The sequence below is a fragment of the Triturus cristatus genome, chromosome 4_1, assembly GCF_964204655.1.
Source record: "Triturus cristatus chromosome 4_1, aTriCri1.1, whole genome shotgun sequence".
Taxonomy (NCBI): Eukaryota; Metazoa; Chordata; class Amphibia; order Caudata; family Salamandridae; genus Triturus; species Triturus cristatus.
This window is the reverse complement of record NC_140585.1, coordinates 1,202,965,240-1,202,986,186: the sequence shown is the minus strand read 5'-3', so window position 1 is coordinate 1,202,986,186 and position 20,947 is coordinate 1,202,965,240. Positions and strand designations below refer to the sequence as shown.

Below are 20,947 nucleotides of genomic sequence, written 5' to 3'. Positions count from 1 at the left end.
GGTGAGGCACAGGGTCAGACTGATTTGCATATGGCCATGTCTGAACTGGGGTGGCAGAGTGGGCTAAAGAACGGTGATGGATTAAACCCAGATCAGTTGACTGGGGGTGAGTGCTTGCAATGTTCAACACTCCGTCCATCATTTCCTTTGGTTTTTGCTTTGATAGTGGTTTTGTCAATTTGCTTGTGGTCGCAGGCGCAAGCAGGCACCTGTGCTACTTCTTACCGAACGTTTTGGTTATCTTGCCGAAGATTTGTGATAAAGTCCACCTGCTTGCACTTGTACAGCCTTCTGTTGGAGGTTTTGTTTAAGTGTTTATGGTCACGACTACCTGCCTACCTTTGTGACCTACATAACCTGTCTGTTTTTTCATTCTGCGCAAACAAATGATGGACCGAATGCTGAACAAATCAAACATTAACCTCCAGTCAATAGATCTGGTTAAACCCATCCTTCTTTTGCTCACCATGCCACCCCAGTTTGAACCCAGCCATATGCAAATCAGTCTTGACCCTGCTCCTCATGGGAACAGTTCAGCCCAAACTTCATTTTTTTTTTATTCAAGCTTTTTATATGAATGCCCCCCTGAGGAAATCTGCAACTCCTTCTTCAGAACGTCACTGATGGGTAGAAGGACAAAATTGGATTGAAAAGGTCAGTGAATCCCTGGCTGAGCAAACAGTTGTAAATAGTTTTTATGTTACTGGTATTTTAACATAAATCTATAGTGCCTCAATCACAAGCAATATTCTTCTACTTTGTCCTACGCAGAGCTGGACAAGCAGGAGATCTGTGATGGAGTTTTGTGGAGAGCAAGATTAACAAAAAATAGGCTTTTTTAAAGTTGATTTTTTAAGCATAAATTTTTTCTGCGAAAGCTGGCTCCAGAGACTTTGTGGAAAGGAGTGAAAAACCTTCTCTATCAGCAGGCGCTTGGGATACTGTAGAGTTTGTAATAGATACCCATGACAGGTGTCGATCTGAGAGCACAGATCTTTCCTTCTCAGTAGTTAGGGTTTCGCAGTCTTACATGCAAGGCTTTTTTTCTTTTTTTGCAACCTTTGGGAAGGATACAGTTTCTAGCTTTGCCGTGTGAAAATCAAAATGGTTCAGCATAAACTGTATTTCAGTTTAATGCTATTCTGCTGCTCAAAACCATTGTGCACATATATCACAGTATAAGTTGGACTGGCAAAAAATAAATTCTGAAAACTTTTGACATTGTTACCAGAAAGCATTTTCAAAAGGTAACCTTGCATTGAAAAATTCTGTACACATTTTCTCGTTTGGCTAAGTACGATTAGAGAAACATTTATTGAAGCAATACAGAAAAAATCTTTTGTGACGGCAACCGTTAAAACAGGCTCCTCCAACAGGTAGCTCATGAGCTGCTGGTTTCTCTGACCTTGTGCACCCCAGCCTATTAAACTAGAATCTTTCTTGGTTTAATAATATGTGTACACAAATTAAAAAGTGTGTATTCAAGATAAAAATGTGAGTATTTTTAAAACTTTTTTCAGAACTTGATGTTTGAAGAAAAATGTATGAATTTGCAAAATATATTTAAAGCTGATATGTGTGAGAAAACATGCGCCATTCAGGAAGCTCATTGCTCCCTTATTACCTTGGAGCCACAGGCATTGCACCTATGGCTCTTATGTGTTGCCCACGTGGAGGCATTACAAATTGACAAATCATGTTTTACATTATTGCTAGCAGCCCTGGCTGATACACCGAGGGATCATTACTGACAATCTTTAATGTAATTGTGTTTGATATGTTCACTATTACAACACGAACATTACTAGTTGTAGCTCGATTAATTTTGACTGAACATAAGTAGCTCTTACTACAGAAAAGATTGGAGAGCCCTGCAAAGTTTGCAAATTTAACGATTTATAAATATCCTAAATTTTGCGAGCAGTAAAAAAACAACCTCTGCACACCCTACCAAGGAGTTCTGACCAAGCAGGGTGAATTGCACTGGAGGGCCGAACAAATTGTGTAACATTTAATACGGAATTTCAGAAACTTCAAAAATTCCCATGCAAGGATTTCCGATTTGTCTAGTTAGCAAATGGATGCCGAGCATCTGTGCGTTACACTTCACAGCTTCAGCGGCCCTGGCTTTTTATGCAACAGACCGATGCATTTTTTGACTTGTAGTTTTATTTTAAACATTGAAAATATAGGGCTCAAACACCAGCAAACAAGTGCTGTTAGGAAAATAAAAACAGAGCTTTCAGAGGTGTTTATATAGCTTAGTCTAGGGATAAGAAAGAGAAGGGGCACATATGCCAACTATGGTATATTTATATCACCAGGGGACTTTAGAAAAGACTATCATACGCGTGGGAGAAGAGGAAAACATATGCAGGTCGCCCACAAAGGGTGGAAAACGTAAGTGAAGGCTGACAGCAAATTGGAAACCAGTTCAAGATTTAGAAATGCCTGTAAAAGGCACAGGATAATTGTAATGTGAAATCAAAGGCACATTTGGAGACTGAGTAAGGGGTGTGGTGTGACCCAAGAAATGCCAACTGGACATTTTGATGTCCTAGAATACCAAACACCCGTCTCCATGTAAGCTGACCCCTCGCACGGTGCGCAGTGCTGTCCAAAGGTCTCTGTCTGTTGACAAATCCACTATTGCATCACGACTAGGCTGTGAAAGCTGAAATATCTTTTTTTTTAGGCTTACCAGTTATTGGGACTTCAGCATAAAAGTTTCAGCTCAGTCACACACCACTCGAATCTCTTAGTAACGTCTTACCCCTCCAAAAGAGCTTGCACTTTTGTCGGGACCGTGCTTGATTAGCACATGATGTAGGCTAAGTGTTTTCTCACTTTTCTGGTTCTTGTAGTTGTGTTGACTCCACCACAAACCCGTCATAAATTCAGAATTGAACGTACCAGAATGCAAAATGGAGTGGAAGAACTACTGATGTTTGGGATTGGGTATGTAAAGACCTGTTACAAAATATAACATTTCCATAGGCGTCAGTAGGCCCCCCTCCTTAGAAGCCTGCATCACTCTGCCCACAAACCTCGAAAAAGCAAATACTTCTTAGGTCGAGCCTGGGCAGCGCATGAAGTGCTCTGCGAGGCATGCTGTATTCAGGTATGGACTTGAAGATCCGCCCATTCCCCACCCATCTTTTCAATTGGCTGCTGTGACTCTCCTTCGTAAATGGTGGCCTTTGATTAGTTAATAGGCTTATTAGTCCCTGCTTAGTACCTAACTGACTTCTTTTGTAACCTCCCATCAGGACTGGACCTTTTACGTGTGTCCTCATGGTATTGCTTGCATCAGCTCTTCAGTAGAACTCTTTGCTTAATTAATCTAAAGAGCACTGGTGGGACGCCATCTTTAGCAATGGTGGCCGCTTTTTTTTGTATTTGCAGCACTCTATGCACACTTTCACTTTCACAATGGGGCCACACGCCCTCACGGGACAGGCCCCGCAGCTCGCCCAAATCATTGTTTTTTTTTTTACACATTATGGCGGCCGCGCGTCTTGTCATTAGAGATTATTTTGTGCAGCTCGCGCTTCCATTTCTGGCAAGGATTGAAAGAAATCTTGCCCCATGCGTGTGTGGAATGTGAAGAATTGATGTAATGCAGCTCTGCTCATGTAAAATGTACTCCCCTGCCCAGCTCCACTTTTCTCAGCCACAGAGCATGGTTGTGCAATCTGTGATGCTTCTTCTGACTGTACAGATGCTTAGGTTTCACATCTGTTTAACCGTTGGCGGGAAGAACATAACTAACTGCTTAATATTCATTAAGGGAGCCTGACTCAATCATGCCCCAGGCCCCTTTCTCCAGGAAAAGAGCAGCGTGGTGGCTGCTTAATCTTAAGAATGCTTCTAGAAGTTACCACGTACCTCTCTCACAGGTTAATGTTTGTAAAAAATCACCTGACTGGAAGAATTGTACATGATTTCTGTTCACAGATTGGGGCAAGTGATTGTGCTAGAGTAGACGCTTTACATCAACTAATGTGTGAAGTAACTATGTTTTAAATTCTTTCTTCTAAGCACTTTAGATTTGACCAGGAAAACTGTTTCTTGGTTTCATTTCCCCTTTGATGTTACTTCCTCATCTTTAGATGCTTTGTGTGCCCGTGTACATTTGTGTGGACAAAAAAAATCACATAAACTTGATTGGCTGTTGTTGTGTATGTGTGTTCATGATGTGTGGATGTATGTCAAGGATGACTGGTCCAGATCCATCTGCTTTATTGTCTGCAGCTTGACTAGTTCATTGCCGTGAACGTTGAGAGAATTGTCAGTTCGTCCAATTAGCTTTACCCAAACTGGCATATATTCTTATGTACATAGTAATGTTAATATGCAGGGAAAAGTCAGAAATATACACATAGTAGGTAACCAACTATAGTTTGTGAAGATTTAAAATGTTGTTTTGTTACAGTGCTTCCTCATTGCCTTTCCAGCCACTTTGTGAAGCTGAGTAGATAGGATAACACCAAGCGCCTAGTAGTTACCTGGTAATTTTGATGCAGAGGCTCCTGTGAAGTAGATGTAAAAAGCATTACCATTTATAATGCCAATAGCTCTAACTCAAACAAATACAAGACCTATTGCATTTCCAATGCTTGTTTTTAGAGTTAATGCACACAGTATCAAAGAACATATGACACACGCAGACAGACAAAGCTACCACCATCTTCACCAACAAACAAAGAGGCGTCATTGCGAAGAGGCAATACAGTGAGCATACAGACATGCTCACTGGAAACAACCAATAAAGAAGTCTCATCCACTGCTCATTAGAGGTAAGCAATCACAAAGTCCCATCCACAGGCAGACGCAGACCAATCGAAATTGCTGCAAAGAAGCCAGCCAGGAAAATCCACATAGCACAACACATCGAGAGAAGAACACAAGGTCCTGCTCATAGTAAGTTCTACCTATAGGAAGGATTAGAGCCAGCACCACTCACTGCAAACAATGAGGAAGCAGTAGGAAGTACCTTTCACCCTCAGTTCTCACCCCTACATAGGGCCACAAAGAGCCAAACCAAAGCCAACACCATTGTTAGAAGCAATCAATAAAGACACGTCAACCACTAAAATTCCCTCTCCCAAGTAATCTCATATAGACCCAGTCCCAACTCAACACTACTCATTTGAACCAATCAAGCATGAGGCAATAGGAAGTCTTATTGAATATAAGTTTCATCCACAGTATGTGCTATAAAAAGCTAATCGCTCACTAGAAGCAGAGAATTAGGATGCCATTTCCACAGAAAGTCCTGACAGCAGGAAGCACTATAAAGAGCCATACCTGCAACAACTAATGCAAACTAAAGGAAGTCCCAACCACACGAAGTTACATTTCCCCCTGACAGATTTCACGGGTCAAGCGCCTACATTTATCTTGGGAAAATGTACAGGAAAGATATGATAAAATGAAATTAGTGCAGAAAAACAAATCTGCAATGAGGTATATTTTCCACACCATTTAAATTCCTCAATCCGGGTGCAGTAGATACCCCCCTCTATTTCACCAAACTCTTAATTAGGTCTTTTATCCAGTCACTAATCAGCAGTCACGGGACACACCTTTTAGGGAAGAATCAGGAAGATCGAAGACAAAGTCCCACCCACAGGAAACCGAGAAACAGACACCATCAAGCCAACTTCACTCACTAAAAAAACAGTTAGGAAGTAATAGGAAGTCCCACCCACATGAAAGAAAATGCAGAGCCACGTCAGTACCAGTCACTAGATGCAAACTACCAGGAAGCACCATCCACAGGGAGTCCTGTTCACTGTAAGGAATATATGAGTCAAGCAAGTACCAATCACTAAAAACAAAAAGAATTCTTGGCAATAAGTTCCTTCACAGGAAGGACTATAGAGGCAATTCCATGCCAACACTAGTAACTTGAAGCAATGAAAGTGGAGACAAAAAGAACCTCATTGAGTATGCCCCATAAAGAGCGATTCCAAACCATCCTCACTCACTGGAAGCAACTGCTCTGTTAGGAACAGGACATTCCATCCAAAAGAACGACTAGTCTGAGCTAAGCCATAGCCTCTCACTAGAAGCAGCCAATCAGAAAGCAGTAGTAAGTACTATCCACAGGAGATCCCGCTAACAGGAAATCCCACAAAGAGCTAATCTGTAGCCAGCATCAGTTACTAGATGTGAACAATTAGGAAGCAATGGAAAGTACATTTTAAGACAGTCCTACCCGCAGAATTTTCAACCCAAATTAAATACTTTATAGATCAAACCATCAACACTAATTAGAAGTAATCATTCTGGAAGCAACAATTCTTATTAGAGACAAGGTTGGAGGCCCCTGCCCTAGCAACTACCTTCTACCTACTAGAAGGACTTATGATCCCATCCAGTACCTTTCCTACAGAAAAGCACTCAGGCATGAACCACAAGTCCCAACCACAGATGTCCCACACACATAAACGGGACTTCCTGTTGACAGGAGTTCTGTGGATGAAACTATAAATTACCAATTCCAACACGGCTTTACTCACTAGAAGCAACTAATCAAGAAACAACTGTAGTCTCTGTAGGAAGTCCAAAATACATACAGCACTTTAAAGAGCTAATTCCAAGCCACCACCAATAGGTAGCAGCAACCAATCAGGAAGCAAGAGGAAGTACGATTTACTGGGAGTCCCAACCCACAGTAAAGTCTGTAAGTCATCAACCTGAGGCCTGCACTACTCATGAGAAGCAGTCGATCAGGATGCAATGGGACACCCCCTTACAGAAAGTCTCAAAATATCAAATCTTAAGCCAACATCGCACAATAGCCCTAACCAGAAAGCAACAAAATATCTTATTCACAGAAGTCCTGTCAACAGGAAGATCCATATCGAGGCACCACAATTGTGAGACAACAGGAACTCCTACCCCTAAGAAGGACTGTTAAGGGTCAAGACAGCACCACACGCTAGGGCCAACCAATAAGGAAGCAAATGGAAGTCCCACTCACAATAAGTCTGAATCAGAGATATGGCTTTAAAGACACAACTGTTTGGAAAGGCTCAACCAAATTAGGTTTAGCCCACAGAAAGGAATTTTATACAACAAATAAAGAAACAGCATGAGGTTCTATCCACAGGAAGTCTCATGAAGAGCCAATCAATGTCAAACTCCCTCACTTAACACAAAGAATGAGTGAGCAATTGACAGGAAGCCCTATTCTTATGATTTCCAGCCCATAGAACATTCCAGATGCAGGAAGTTTTTATAGAGACAATTCCAATCCAGTAACAATCACTTGAAGCCAAAAATCAGGAGCCAACAAAATGTACACTGCACAAAACGCCTGACAGAAATAAATAGTCACAAGCCACTATCACTGCTAGGCTTTGATTACCAGGTTAGATTAAAATTCCGAACCCAGCTCAGTTTTCCACATGGGGTAATTATCGGGTGCGATAAACAAGACACACCCACAGATTTTCTCAGACCAATATCAGCAGAATAAGCCTTCTGAAAATTTGACTGGAAATGACTGGGAAGCACCAAATAATGCATGATAATGCCACATTTTTGTGTTGAAACTCAAAGGAGGAGCTATTATTGGTTTTAAATACCTCGCTTTGCGGTATTGGGCGCTGAAAATACCTCAAAAGAATCACTACACTTGTAATTGGAGGTCTTAGAAGCAACCAATCAGGAAGCAACAGATTGACTCGGTCTACAAGAAGTTCCACCCATAGAAAAAACAATAGAAAGCCACTCTGATGCCAGCAGTGCACACTAGAATAGATAAACCAAACCAACAACCTTCATTCACAGGAGGTCCAACCAACAGCAAAGGAGTATAAAGAGCCAATTCAGCACCAGTTGCTAGATGCAGTCAGGAATCAAAGGTAAATTGTGCTAGAGGAAATTCCACAGACACCAGAAAGGAAAATATAGAGGAAATCCCAAACCAGCATGCACCATTGTGTTATGAGAGCTCAAACTTGTTTTCGGGGTCACAGCCGGGTAGATTTCCCTAGATCACAAATGAAACTGTGACCTACTGGTAAAAAATTATAACAAACAGTTATTTCTTACCTTACCATGGAATTGTGCATAAAGGAGAGCAAGGGTGTTAAACACTGTTCCTCACATGTTCCAAGCCAAACAGTCTAAAACTCCCTTTTAAACCTGCGGTATTGCATTATTACTAGTTAGTTTGTTGCTGAGTCAGTAATACACCTGGATACTTATAAACCAAAATGCCTTCAATTCACTGACCAACTGACAGTATTTCACCCAACACTTATTTTCTCTCTCTCTGCTCCAGTTATAAGAGGATTTATAAATTTTTCTCCTTACTCACATATAACCTATATTTTCAACACCAAGCTGAGAAAAATGCCTTCGCTGGAATCATTAAGAAGCGCAGAGGCAGATCACTAACATAATATCGATGCATGCAATAACGAAACACAAAAATATCGGAAAATAAATATTGTAAACAAAAATATTGCCTTCCTATACTTAACTAAGAAAACCACAGATATAGATTAGAGAACACAAATATAATTGTTGAAAATATCAATTTTTGCTTACATAAAAAACACAAATATCGGAAACAAAAATATTGTCACCTTTAAATGAGCATATATTATACCAAAAAATATTGATTCACACAATATTAACTACAACAATATCTACAAAATAATTACATTAAAGTAGTAAGCATTAAAAAATTACTTTTTACATAAAAACAAATATTTAAAGTACACATAAATCATTTTCTACATGTAAAATGAAGATATTACATCACCAAAATAGTTGCAATTCACCCCAACAAAATATCTAACTGAATTCATAATAATGTAATCCCCAAAAATATTTCTATTAACTACCAATATATATATATATATATATATATATACAACACACACACATATATAATTTAATACATACAAAACATTTATATTCAAAACTATACATCAAACATTATAAATCAAACCTAAATAAGTGTTTACCATAGAATTCCATTTAAACTAAAACGTACTTGTAAATTAATGTAAAAATGTAAAATAGCAAATAATTAACCAAACACTCTCCAACCTTTATCGCTTTACATGTACTTCCTAAAAGAAAATACTACGACTTTGAATACTGATAAGCTGCCAGAAAAATGACACACATCACAAAACAGCAAAAGATATAACAATGGAGGTATACATAAATTATTAAAAAACATTAACTCATCCCAATAGCGAGGAAAAATAAACCTAACAACCTCAACATCTACAAACTAACAACAAATAAACATTTAAAATGAAACTCACACTTTTCTTGTAACAGAAAGGAAAGTACTTGCTCCACATTAGAACACCCCCGACAGAAAAGCTGCATTAGAGTGTGAAACATCCAAACATAACATGCATGTTAATATATAAAATCGGACAAGTTAAATAATTTTATATGTAAATAACAAATTTATAAACTTTAAAAAATTTTATTAATTTATATTACGCTACTTTCTGATACAATGACAGAGAGAGCCACATACATAACATCCTAGAAAGGAAAACGATTACTAAGTCACAAAGGTTACATCCTCAACCAAGAAAGTGCATCTACAGAAAATGTAAATTGGAAATGTACCTGATATTATTTTAATGCATGCAATGGAAGAGTCACTACAGAAAATGATGTTGTAATTCATGTAAGAGAAGACAACCACTTCCCAAGTGTGACAGAAATAGAAGCAAGGCAGTGATTGGAGGATATAAGAGAGGCAAGCACTAGCCTAAAAGTTATACTGCATAAAGTCCCCAAACACATCACATGCCAACTACAACCTATACCGACTTTAAAACATTTAATTGCTCGAACAAAAAAGGACACCAATTATACTCCTCCTGCCACAGAAGGTAGCAAAACATTTAAATACCTGAACATTTAACAACAACACATTATGAGGAAACTTTCCTTTAATATGACATCCTAAACAAAGACAAACCAATCCTGATATTCTCTACATAAGATACTAAAACTATGCAATTATCAAACCTGGGTGATGGATGGGACCTTCAAAATGTGTCCCAAATCATTCACTCAGATATGCATCACACAGTTAATATCAAAACACAAATATCCCTTTTAGATATGCCCTTCTAACAAATAAACAAAGCAGCACTTACTACGACCTCTTAAACCACGTCAAACATAAAATAAATAATTAATGCCCACAAAAAAATAATTATAGTCTTTGAACAAGCCATGACTCAAACCATTTAAAAAATGTATCCCCACACAGCCATACAAGGCTATTACCATAATTTCTACCAAAGCATATACAGACATCTCCAACAATCTACACTAAGGGCCTCATTACGACTTTTGGCGGTGCAGGGGCGGGTGGCACGCCACCAATGGGTCCCCACAGCCAAGAGTCGATGCTGTCTGCACACCGGATTATAACTTGACAGTGGTCTGACGAGCAGGCGGTGTGGCGGTTTCCTCAGTGGTGCCTCTTTCAACAGCGGTGGTACCTTTGAAAAAAGCACCACAATGGGCACGCCACACAAGGTTCTTTCACAGTATTGACGGTAACGTCCATGTCATGCAGGACCTGGTGTGCATAAACAAAGGGGGACATATGTCGTCCCCCACCCCATGTGCATCCACATGGCGTGAGGCACCAGGGGTTTTCTTTCCTCTCTGCCACAGTTTTCATGGAGGAGGAACCACCATGGAAAGAGTGGAGGAGAGGAATCTCATAATTTGCTTGGCAGAAGCATATTGCGGCCACCGCACCACCACCAGGGAACGCAGCGGCAGTCCCATGGCAGTCCGACCGCCCAAGTCATAATGGGGTGGTTGGACTACCAGTGTGGCAGTGGCTGAATTGCCACTGTCATGAGTCTGGCGGTCCTCAAAACTGCCAGACTCGTAATTGTTCCCTGGTGTAGAATGTTCTACAAATAGCCAATTTGCCACTAAAATAAAAAAGCTAATGATAGAAGTAGCCTATGTCCAGGTCACAGCGGTAGCTAACCACTACAACGTACTATTAGTAAACCCTTTCAACAAAATGAAGACAAACCAAGCACCTTAATGGATTATTTGGAAGAGACTTGGGTTAGCAGACTGCATCACTCTGGACACAGTTGCCAACCCAAATTCCAAATACCATTGTGCAATGTCTGGGACAGCACCTTGGCACAGTAAGCCAAAACAAACAAAGCAGCAGAAGGATGGCACCATGCCTTTCAATCAACACTAGGCAGAACCCAAACTACACTCCATAAATTTCTAGAACCCTAACAAAAATATCAAAGCTACCAACAACTATGAATGGAGTGATTTGTAACCCAAATTGCACCTGAACATAGCAAATGAACCAAAGGAATGTACGACATGCTACAATGTAAAGCCAACATCTTCATAAACAACAAAAGGGGTGGATTACTTATTAGCATAAAACTTATTATAAAATAAATAATAAGCCGCAGAAGTCCCAAAAACTGTTAAAAAATCTAGACCAGCATGACAAATCATTTTTGATATAAATAATAAGCATAATGTTTTATTACATTAGTCTAAACATTAACTAAAACTCCAATGATAAAGAAGACTGAGATAAAATAATATACAAATTATTTCAATGAAAATGTAAACCTCACCAACCAAAAACCTCAAAGGACAAACTCAATCAATCATATAAAATAAATACAACACATAAACCACACATTTAAAAATAACAAGTCACATAATATTCACACAAACAATACAAAGAATATTATTTGCCTCAGCCTAATCCTGTAATCTCTCCATTAATACCCTACCCAGTAATTTGGCTGAAGAATCCAACAATGAGATAGGTCTAAAACATTTTGGGTCCTGCCTAGAGCCTTTTTTATATATAGGTATTATTATAGACTCGGACCAAGACGGTGGAATACATCCCTTTGTCACTGCAGTGTAAACCTGGGTAAGAAGGTTAGTCATAGTGTTGTTTTTTGAGCATTTAGTGATATTCAAAGTAGTTTTTTTAACTAGTGTATAGTTTGGAGTTTTTCTATGCTGTTTTAGTAGTGTATCGTTATGTGGTGGTGGTAGGTGGTACTGGTGGTGCAATGGGTGGTGGTGATATTGGTGTTGGTATTGGTGGTGTTGGTATTGGTGGTGGTGGTATTGGTGGTGGTGGTATTGATGGTGGTGGTGGTAGTATTGGTGGTGGTGGTGGTAGAGGTATTGGTGGTGGTAGTGGTATTGCTGGTGATGATATTGGTGGTTTTGGTGGTGGTGGGATTGGTGTTGGTGGGATTGGTGTTGGTATTGGTGGTGGTGGTATTGGTGGTAGTATTGGTGGTGGGTTTATGGTAGTGGTGGTATTGGTGGCGGTATTGGTATTGGTGGTGGTGGTATTGGTGGTATTGGTGGTTGTGGTATTGGTGGCAGTAGTGGTGGTGGCATTGGTGGTGGTGATATTGGCGGTGGTGGTATTAGTGGTGGTATTGGTGGTGATATTGGTGGTGGTATTGATGGTGGTGGTGGTATTGGTGGTGGTGGTTGTATTGGTGGTGCTGGTATTGGTGGTGGTGGTATTGGTGGGTATGTTGATAGTGGTATTGGTGGTGGTATTGATAGTGGTATTGGTGGTGGTGGTATTGGTGGTGGTGGTGGTATTGCTGGTTGTGGTATTGGTGGTGGTGGCATTGGTGGTGGTGGTATTAGTGGTGGTATTGGTGCTGGTATTGGTGCTGGTAGTATTGGTGGCAGCTGCGGTCGGTAGTAGGAGTAACTGCAGGGCGGTGACGTGGGGAGGGGGAGGGGCAGGGCGTTTGGGGATGCAGTGCACGCAACGAAATTTGTTTTATTAATGTATATGTTAACTTACCTGTAAACTTCTGGAATCCATAGTTTACTACCCCCCACCCTGCCCCTCCCCCTCCCCACGTCCCCGCCCTGCAGTTACTCCTACTACCGACCGCGGCTGATTGGTGGTGGTGGTGGTATTGGTATTGGTGGTGTTGGTATTAGTGGTGGTGGTATTAATGGTGGTGGTGGTATTGGTGGTGGTGATGGTATTGGTGGTATTAGTGGTGTTGGTGATATTGGTGATGGTGGTATTGGTGGTGATATTGGTGGCGGTGGTGGTATTGGTGGGGGTGGTATTGGGGGAGGTGGTGGTATTGATGTTGGTGGCATTGGTGGTGGTGGTATTGGTGGTGGTTATATTGGTGGTGGTATTGGTGGTGGTATTGGTGGTGGTGGTGGTATTGGTGGTGGTGGTATTGGTGGTGGTTGTATTAGTGGTGGTATTGGTGGTAGTATTGGTATTGGCAGTGGTATTGGCGGTGGTGGCATTGGTGGTGGTAGGTGGTATTGTTGGTGGTATTGGTGTCAGGGGTGGTATTGGTGGTGCTATTGGGGGTGGTATTGGTAGTGGTGGTGGTATTGGCATTGGTGATGGTATTGGTAGTGGTATTAGTGGTGGTGGAGGTATTGGTGGTGGTGGTGGTATTGGTGGTGGTGATGGTATTGGTGGTGGTATTGGTGGGGTGGTGGTATTGGTGGTGGTGTTGTTGGTGGTGGTGGTATTGGTGTTGGTGGTGATATTGGTGGTGGTGGTATTGATGGTGGTGGTGGTATTGGTGGTGTTGGTATTAGTGGTGGTGGTATTGGTGGTGGTGGTGATGGTACTGGTATTGGTGGTGTTGGTGGTGGTGGTGGTATTGGCGGTGTTGGTATTGGTGGTGGTGGTGGTATTGATGGTGGTGGCATTGGTAGTGTCAGGTGGCTTTAGTACAGAGGACATTTAACACAGATGTGCTGTTGTCAGCTTCAGCCCATTAGCACAGGATTATGTGCTACCCGGAAGTCACATGACTTAATTTACTAATCATTTCTAGATTCATTTTACTTGGGGGGGGGGGGGCGTTGAAACAGACACGAGATAATGCCTGGTTAAAGTGATTGAAAGCTGGTGCCTGTGTTAAGGGGGCGGGCGTGCTGCTTCAAAAAACACAAGCGGTTTCAGGTGAAGCAGCGCACGTTCGCACATCCGGCCTGCAGTAAGAGAAACTCAATAAAGCAAATAGTGCTTACAGACTAAATAACAGGTCCAGTGAAACAACCAAAGTAGAGGGGCCAGTGGCCATGGGAGGGTACAAATGAAGACAAGGCTGTACAAAGGAGGGACTAACAAGCCTATTAACGAATCCGAAGGCAGCATTTACGAAAGAAGATGACACAAGCCAATGAAAAATATGGGAGGGTAGGCGGGGCTTCTCTCCCATACTCTACTACAGCAGTCTCGCAGAGCGAGCAGTGCATATGCGATGCCGCTAGGCTCGACCTAAAAATAAAGGTGTTTCTCAACTTCAGTGGTGCACGACACCTTAATTACTTCCTTTAACTTCAGTTAAGCTGTAAATAAATATGTGCCCCTTTATTTAACATATTTCTTAACGTTATCCCAGTGCTGCTGTTTACCAGGGGGCAGCATGTAAAGGTCAAGAAGGCTGCATGCAGCATCCAGGCCGTACTTTGAGTATCACTGACCTTGTGGGTGCCCTCAGCAGAAGCTATGGACCCCACTCCCCTGGCAGCGGACCGACCACCCGGCAGTTGGGGTTCTCTGTGCCTTTAGTAAAGTTGCTACTGCTCTGGCTCCATTGCAGGCACTAATCCTTTTCTGATTGTGCACCATAAGTGATTCGCCTCACTCTGCAACTTTTTTTTTGTTTTCTGTAAACAAACTCCTAAAGCGGGAGTTTATTTTATTTTTCAAATTAGAAAAAACACAAATGAGCAGACGTACAAGGAGTTTTGAAACTAGTAGGCTTGGGCCATTATGGTTTCTTGGTCTGGAAAATGAGCAATGCAGTTGGCCCTACAAAAAACAGTGAGATGGGGTGGTGGTGGGGGGCGGCTTGCCTCGGAATGGTGCCAGAGGAGAGTTTGTACCATTGAAGACCATCTGAGCTCTGCCAGGGTAAACCAAGCACTTCCCGGTGATCTTCGATTTATGATTGGTAGAGATCACCAGTGATGTACAGTGGTGCTACTGCTCCATTAAACTCTAAATTACCCCCTTAGTCTCTAAACTTAACCCCAAAGAACCATCATGCTTTTCTTATGATCAGAATCTCAGTGTGTTCAGCTTCCAGTCTTGCTGTAACAACTTACTGTACGTTACCCGCTGACAGATATCCACCACATTCACACATCGGTCCCAAGATCTGAAGCCGCTAACTACTGCCCATTCCATCTAGCAAACCCATATGTTGTCCTCTGTTCTTCCTTTGATATCTAGACGATACAAAAAGCACTATTTATTTAATAAAAGTATACACTTTGATACTACAATGTGGTACCCCAGAAAAAAGTCAACGAATATACTTTCTTTTGTACATATATTTTGTAAAATATACACTAACTATTTCTCTGCGCTGCTGTATCTATTATAACGGTCAGAATATTCTAGAGAAACTCAGAATTGTAAGTTGTTAAATTTGTGCACTTGGTGTCTGGTCCAAGCTACACTAAAACTGGCCACTGGTCACTTGCTGTGTACCTTTTACCGACCACCATTACACTGCCAGCCCTCCACAGCTCAATTAACCGCATGATTGAGTTTCCATCTCCCAGTGCCACACTAATATGCCACTACTGCCATCCACTACCACCGTGCCACCTACAACGTAACTACTGACCCAGCACCATCTGTAGCCACTCCTTCACTTCTGCATGTTCCACCTTCTGCACCATAATACTACCCCAGAACCGCACTATAGTGACCCAGAACTCTTAATGGCCTTACCCCTCCCCCTTTTCACTATTAAAAAGGCAGACGTATTGGGTTTGTTCACGATTCTTCTTTATCAAGGTGCAAAAATAATGGCGTTTGGGGCTTTCTTTTTTCAAATGGAAGCACATTCAATTTCGAGATGATATTATTGCCCTCTGTGTCTTGCTTCTATTGTTTTGTTGAGCTGTTGATACAGTGAAAAAGTCTTAAACATGTGCCTAAGGTGAAGCCACTGTGGTCCCCACAGTATCACTTAGATCCACTCTTTCGACTTCTTTGCAGCGGAGGGTCCATGATGTGGCTGTACCTGGCGACCATCATAGGTCTGTACTTTCTGCTCCGCTGGTACTGGGCGAGGCAGATGGTACCAAACCTCACAGATAAGTATGTGTTCATCACTGGCTGCGACTCTGGCTTTGGAAACCTGCTGGCTAGGCAACTGGACCAGCGTGGGCTGCGCGTGCTGGCAGCTTGCCTGACACAAAAAGGGGCAGAGGGTCTAAAGAAGGCCGCATCGCAGAGACTGCAGACAGTCGTCCTAGACATCAGCGACCATGCAAAGGTGGCCTTGGCAGCCCAGTGGGTGAAGCAGCAAGTTGGAGACAAGGGTAACTAAGCTTGCAGTCCTGATGTTTAAATTATTTATTTATGAGTTTCTGGTAGATGTATAAGTTACTCACTGGAGGGATGTCACAGTCTGAGTACAGGTTCCTAGAGTGATATCACACTCTTAGATCAGGTTCCTGGATTACTGCCAGTCTCAGATTTGTGAAGTGATGCATAGTTTGACATCTGACTACTGAAGTTATATTACATTCTGACATCAGGTTCCCGAGTCATGTCACAGTCTGAGAGCAGGTTCCTGAGACATGTCACAGTTTGACATCAGGTTCCTGAGTCATGTCACAGTCTGATGTCAGGTACTCGGCGTGCTGTTAATGTCATGTCAAGTTCCTTGAGTACGTTCATTGTCTGGGATTATTTCTCTTTGCAGGACTCTGGGGCCTGGTGAATAATGCTGGCACCGGCATTCCTGGAGCACCCAATGAGTGGTTGACCATGGAGGACTTTACGCGGGTGCTGAACGTGAACCTGCTGGGGACCATTGACGTGACACTAAGTCTGCTTCCACTCGTAAGGAAGGCCCGGGGAAGGGTCGTGGTGGTGACCAGCTTTGTGGGCAGGATCACCTTCTGTGGAGGTGGATACTGCATTTCCAAATTTGGACTGGAAGCTTTTTCAGATAGTCTCAGGTTGGTGTGTTGAGGTGCTGAGTAGATTGTTCCTTGCAGTTATCGGGGATGAAATAACATACAGTATGATTTTTTTTCCCAGCGTTTTATAAGCGTGAACTTGACCCAAAGGTATTGGGTATCAGAGCGCTTTACATGAGCACCAGTTAAGTTACACAAGGACACATTCATTTTTGTTAGGTACGGGGAGATTAAGTGATCTGTCCAGAATCACAGGATGTTGAACGTCTTTGCCGAGACACGAACACGGTTCCCCAGATTTTTTTTAAATCGACCACCCTAGCCTGTTAGGCCACATCCTCTCCCAATCCCCTCAATGATTATATATCCTAGGGGATAGCTCTACTGGCTGAGGCCCCAAGCAGTGTACGACGTGTACATTGAGGCATATAACCGGTGTCCGTGGCATGAACGTGCAAGATCTTTATGAAACTGAGAAAGCCTGGCTGTCTGGGACTTGTGCTCAATACACGTAACCTGGGATAGAGCTCTGAACTCTAAGACCTACAATTGCAAAATCTGTATACTCGATGGTGTAGATTTGTTATCAGAGCCTCTTAGATATGTGTAATAAGATGAAAGGTCCATTGTCTAAGGGTAAAGACTATGAGATGTGTGGTATCTATATTTCTGATGTGTAAGATAAAGGCTATAAGGTAAGGTCCACAACACAGCTTTGAATTCTATCAGCCTGCCTTTAAAATGTGTGTTGTCGGACTGGGACACGAGAGCAGCCCCCCTGGCAAAAATATTCATACCAGCCCCATGGCTCACATGAGGCGAGCTTAATGAGCAAGTCTGGTCCTTCCTCTGGTGTAGGGGACAGGAGAAAAAGAGCAAGGGTGGTAGGGACTCCCAAGATCAGAGCTTAGTTTGTGAAAGAATGAATATCGGTGCCCAAACCTCTGCTCTGGTGGTACTAGCAAAAATCAGTGCTCCGAGTACCTAGGGTGATTTCACCTCCAGCCTCTTTCATCTACCACCGACTCTCCCTGCCCCTTTATCCCTGCTTTCTACCTTTGTGAGGGTTCTTCCCTCTTTCCTTTCCTCTGTCTTTCCCCTTTGTGTTTATTTCCCTCTCTTGCTCTTGAAATGAAATGAAATGAAGCGCCTTGACACCCTCGGGTGATTGTTTCGGGCTTTACAAATCACCTTTTCATTTCATTTCATTTCCCTCTCTTGCTCTTGTACTGCTGGTCCCCAAAAATGAGTTCCAGTGGCTCCCACCTGCAACTACCAACTCAAATTAGGCACTGCTCAAGATCAAGGTTTCTCCATAGCAGAAAATCCTTTAGGCACCTATGAAGAAAATCTTAGTGCCCATTGCAAAAAAAACTGGATGTCCAGAAGCAAATATCTGTGCTGCAGGAAAACCTGTATTCCTACACCAAAGAACATTGTCCATGGAGAGTCCTATGCAGAGAGAAGCAGTGCTTGCTTTCAATTGAGTGCCATGACGTAACATCCATTGCTTTTCCCATGCCAGTTAGTGACTCCCTCGAACTGTCTGGGCTGCTAATAATATGATGCGCAAAGTGTCAACCTATCGAAGGCGATGCTCGAATATGCCTAATGTTGTTCAGAACTGTAGTGTTTCACCCTTTCTTGCAGTCAGCGGCCTCATTCCTCTGTCATGCTTCTGTTAGAGACGAATCCACTTCCCTAGTTTTTAAGCTTGCATCGAATGACGGTCCTCAAACTTCCCAAGTATACAAAAACGCTAAGATACTTTTGGCTGCTCCCCCAAAAAAGATGACTGGAAATGAACCGTTTGTAGAATCTGTAATGTTTCTAAATGGATTAAGCCAACATGAGCAAGTCACGTGAAGCAGGCCTGCTACGTGATTGGCTAATGTCAATCAGCCTGGCAACACTGGTAATTCTTCCTGAATCCTACTAGCCTAGAAGAGACACATTACTTCTTCCAAAGGCTTGCAGATTCACCATAGGTGAGTGTAGTTAGTTTCTGCTAGGTTCCAGTACCTCTGAGATCTAGTTATGTCAGTAACACAAGCACTGGCTTAACCTGTCCCCAAATCTCGCTGGTTGTGTCTGAAAAATGGTTTAAAAGTTAGCCTATTTGGTATTCTGCATGGTGGACCACATCCATTTGACGAATTGATGCTCATATTTAAGCTGCATTTTCTAGGAATGTACTGATCTAGTGTGCTCCAAGGTGCATCCTTCTTACCTGTGATGGATCGCTTGATTGATTGAATGTGTTTTTCTCTTCTAGGCGGGATTTGGCCCCTTTTGGTGTTAAGGTCTCCATCGTGGAGCCCGGCTACTTCAAGACCCAGCTGAACGTGCTGGACAATATGAAGACCCACCTCAGGGACATCTGGCGCCGCCTGCCGGCAGAGGTGAAGGAGAGCTATGGACAGGAATACTTTGAAGGATGTAAGTCTCCTATTTGTGGCAGCTGGGGTGGACTGCCAGCAGAAGTGGTGGGAAGCTCAGTATGCATGCTTTTTGTATTAGCTCTTGCTGACTCCAAGGACTTTACTGGTGATCTTAGGGTTTGCATGAGCTTGGAGTGAATGTAGGGCCTTGATTATATTCATAGAGGTCTGTGCTTATCCCATGCTCACCTGTGGCCGCATAGCCTAGCAGCGGCATTCTTTGGTCTGTCTCAGTACCGGAGGGCTCTGTATGGTTTTTGATGGCTCTACTGATTGGCAGTGATGATCTTATACTTCAAATTGGGTCTAACAGTAAACAAAACCGCCCTGCCGGTACAGTAATGTAAGTCAGACTTGTGGATGTCACTGTGAATCTTAGATTAGGACCGACTCTTGAGATTTCAAAAGGATGGAGATATTTAGCAAGACATGGCTACCTTGAGCTATGGTGTGCAAGATCTCCCTAAGCAAAATCTTTGGTCTCTCTGTGTATTAGACCACACTGACCCATTAAGGTTAACAATGGGTTAGTTTTCTCCATAGAGATGTGAGAAGTCTTTTAAAGGCTGCACAATAACTCAAGAAGCAGTGAAGATAAATCGTGAAGAGGTGTATGGAACAGCAAGAGGTTAGGGGCACTCTACATTTTACCACTAATGGCTGAGACTGAAAGCATGCCAGTATGTTCATAGCTGTGTGACTAACTGAGAGAGCAAATTTAATCGGTCTTTGCATGATAAGGATATTCTGTCCACCCCATCCAAAGAGTGGCAAAATGATCAGATTGGTGCCTAAGAACCTGATTAACGGGTGCCTATTAGGTGACTACAAATCCCAGAAGTCTTTGGGATTCAGGGCGGAAAGGAAAACCTGATATAGCCCTGGTCTCCCCATCTATAAAGCCCCTCACCTTCCTGAGGTCGGAGCTTGACAATTTTACACTTCCTGGTTGGATTCTCTGCTGTTCCGGATTGTATCCAGCGCGGTGCTGGGAGTCGACACACGGTGTTCAGTGAAGTTGAGCAGGCTATTCCTGACATCGTTTTCGCTGGGTGTTCCTGCCCGGAGACGGGGGAAGCGAAGGATTGCTCCGCCCGCATTGGTGACCCGTATGGTACTCTCTACGCTGTGAGTTGTAGGAGCGTACGAGCTTTGGAATAATTAGGTACATTAATTGCTTTCTGTGGCTCGTCTCTCGTGCTCTCTGCGCTGTGCTCCTTAACAGCGAACGAGTTTCAAATACGCTGTGATTCTAAACAGCTAACTGCTTTAGAATACTTATTGGTCTCAAAGCAGCGGGGGAGCTCTGAATCAGCTCCCGAATATTAGAGACAGTGGTTACAACTAATTTGTTTCTCGAGACTGTGCGATGCTATGATTTAACCTGGATTTCGCTGTAGAGTGTAGGGGTTGTGACATTGTTTTTCGCGAATTGAATGTTCCTTACTCTGAACGAGATGTGTACACGGCACTCGGATGACTAATAACTCACTGGTTCATGAAGGTATCTCCATCAG

General features: G+C 42.5%; 1 protein-coding gene across 1 annotated transcript in view; it reads left to right on the top strand.

The window, feature by feature from the left end:
• Nucleotides 1-477: 477 nt before the first annotated feature.
• Nucleotides 478-20,947, top strand: part of LOC146856390 (retinol dehydrogenase 16-like) — a 78,517-nt gene continuing 58,047 nt past the window's right edge. The window contains exons 1-4 of the mRNA XM_085654516.1: nucleotides 478-654; nucleotides 16,058-16,383; nucleotides 16,770-17,028; nucleotides 19,265-19,428. Coding sequence (XP_085510642.1) covers nucleotides 16,068-16,383; nucleotides 16,770-17,028; nucleotides 19,265-19,428 — 739 coding nt within the window. The 5' untranslated portion in view covers nucleotides 478-654; nucleotides 16,058-16,067. The remainder of the gene's footprint in view (nucleotides 655-16,057; nucleotides 16,384-16,769; nucleotides 17,029-19,264; nucleotides 19,429-20,947) is intronic.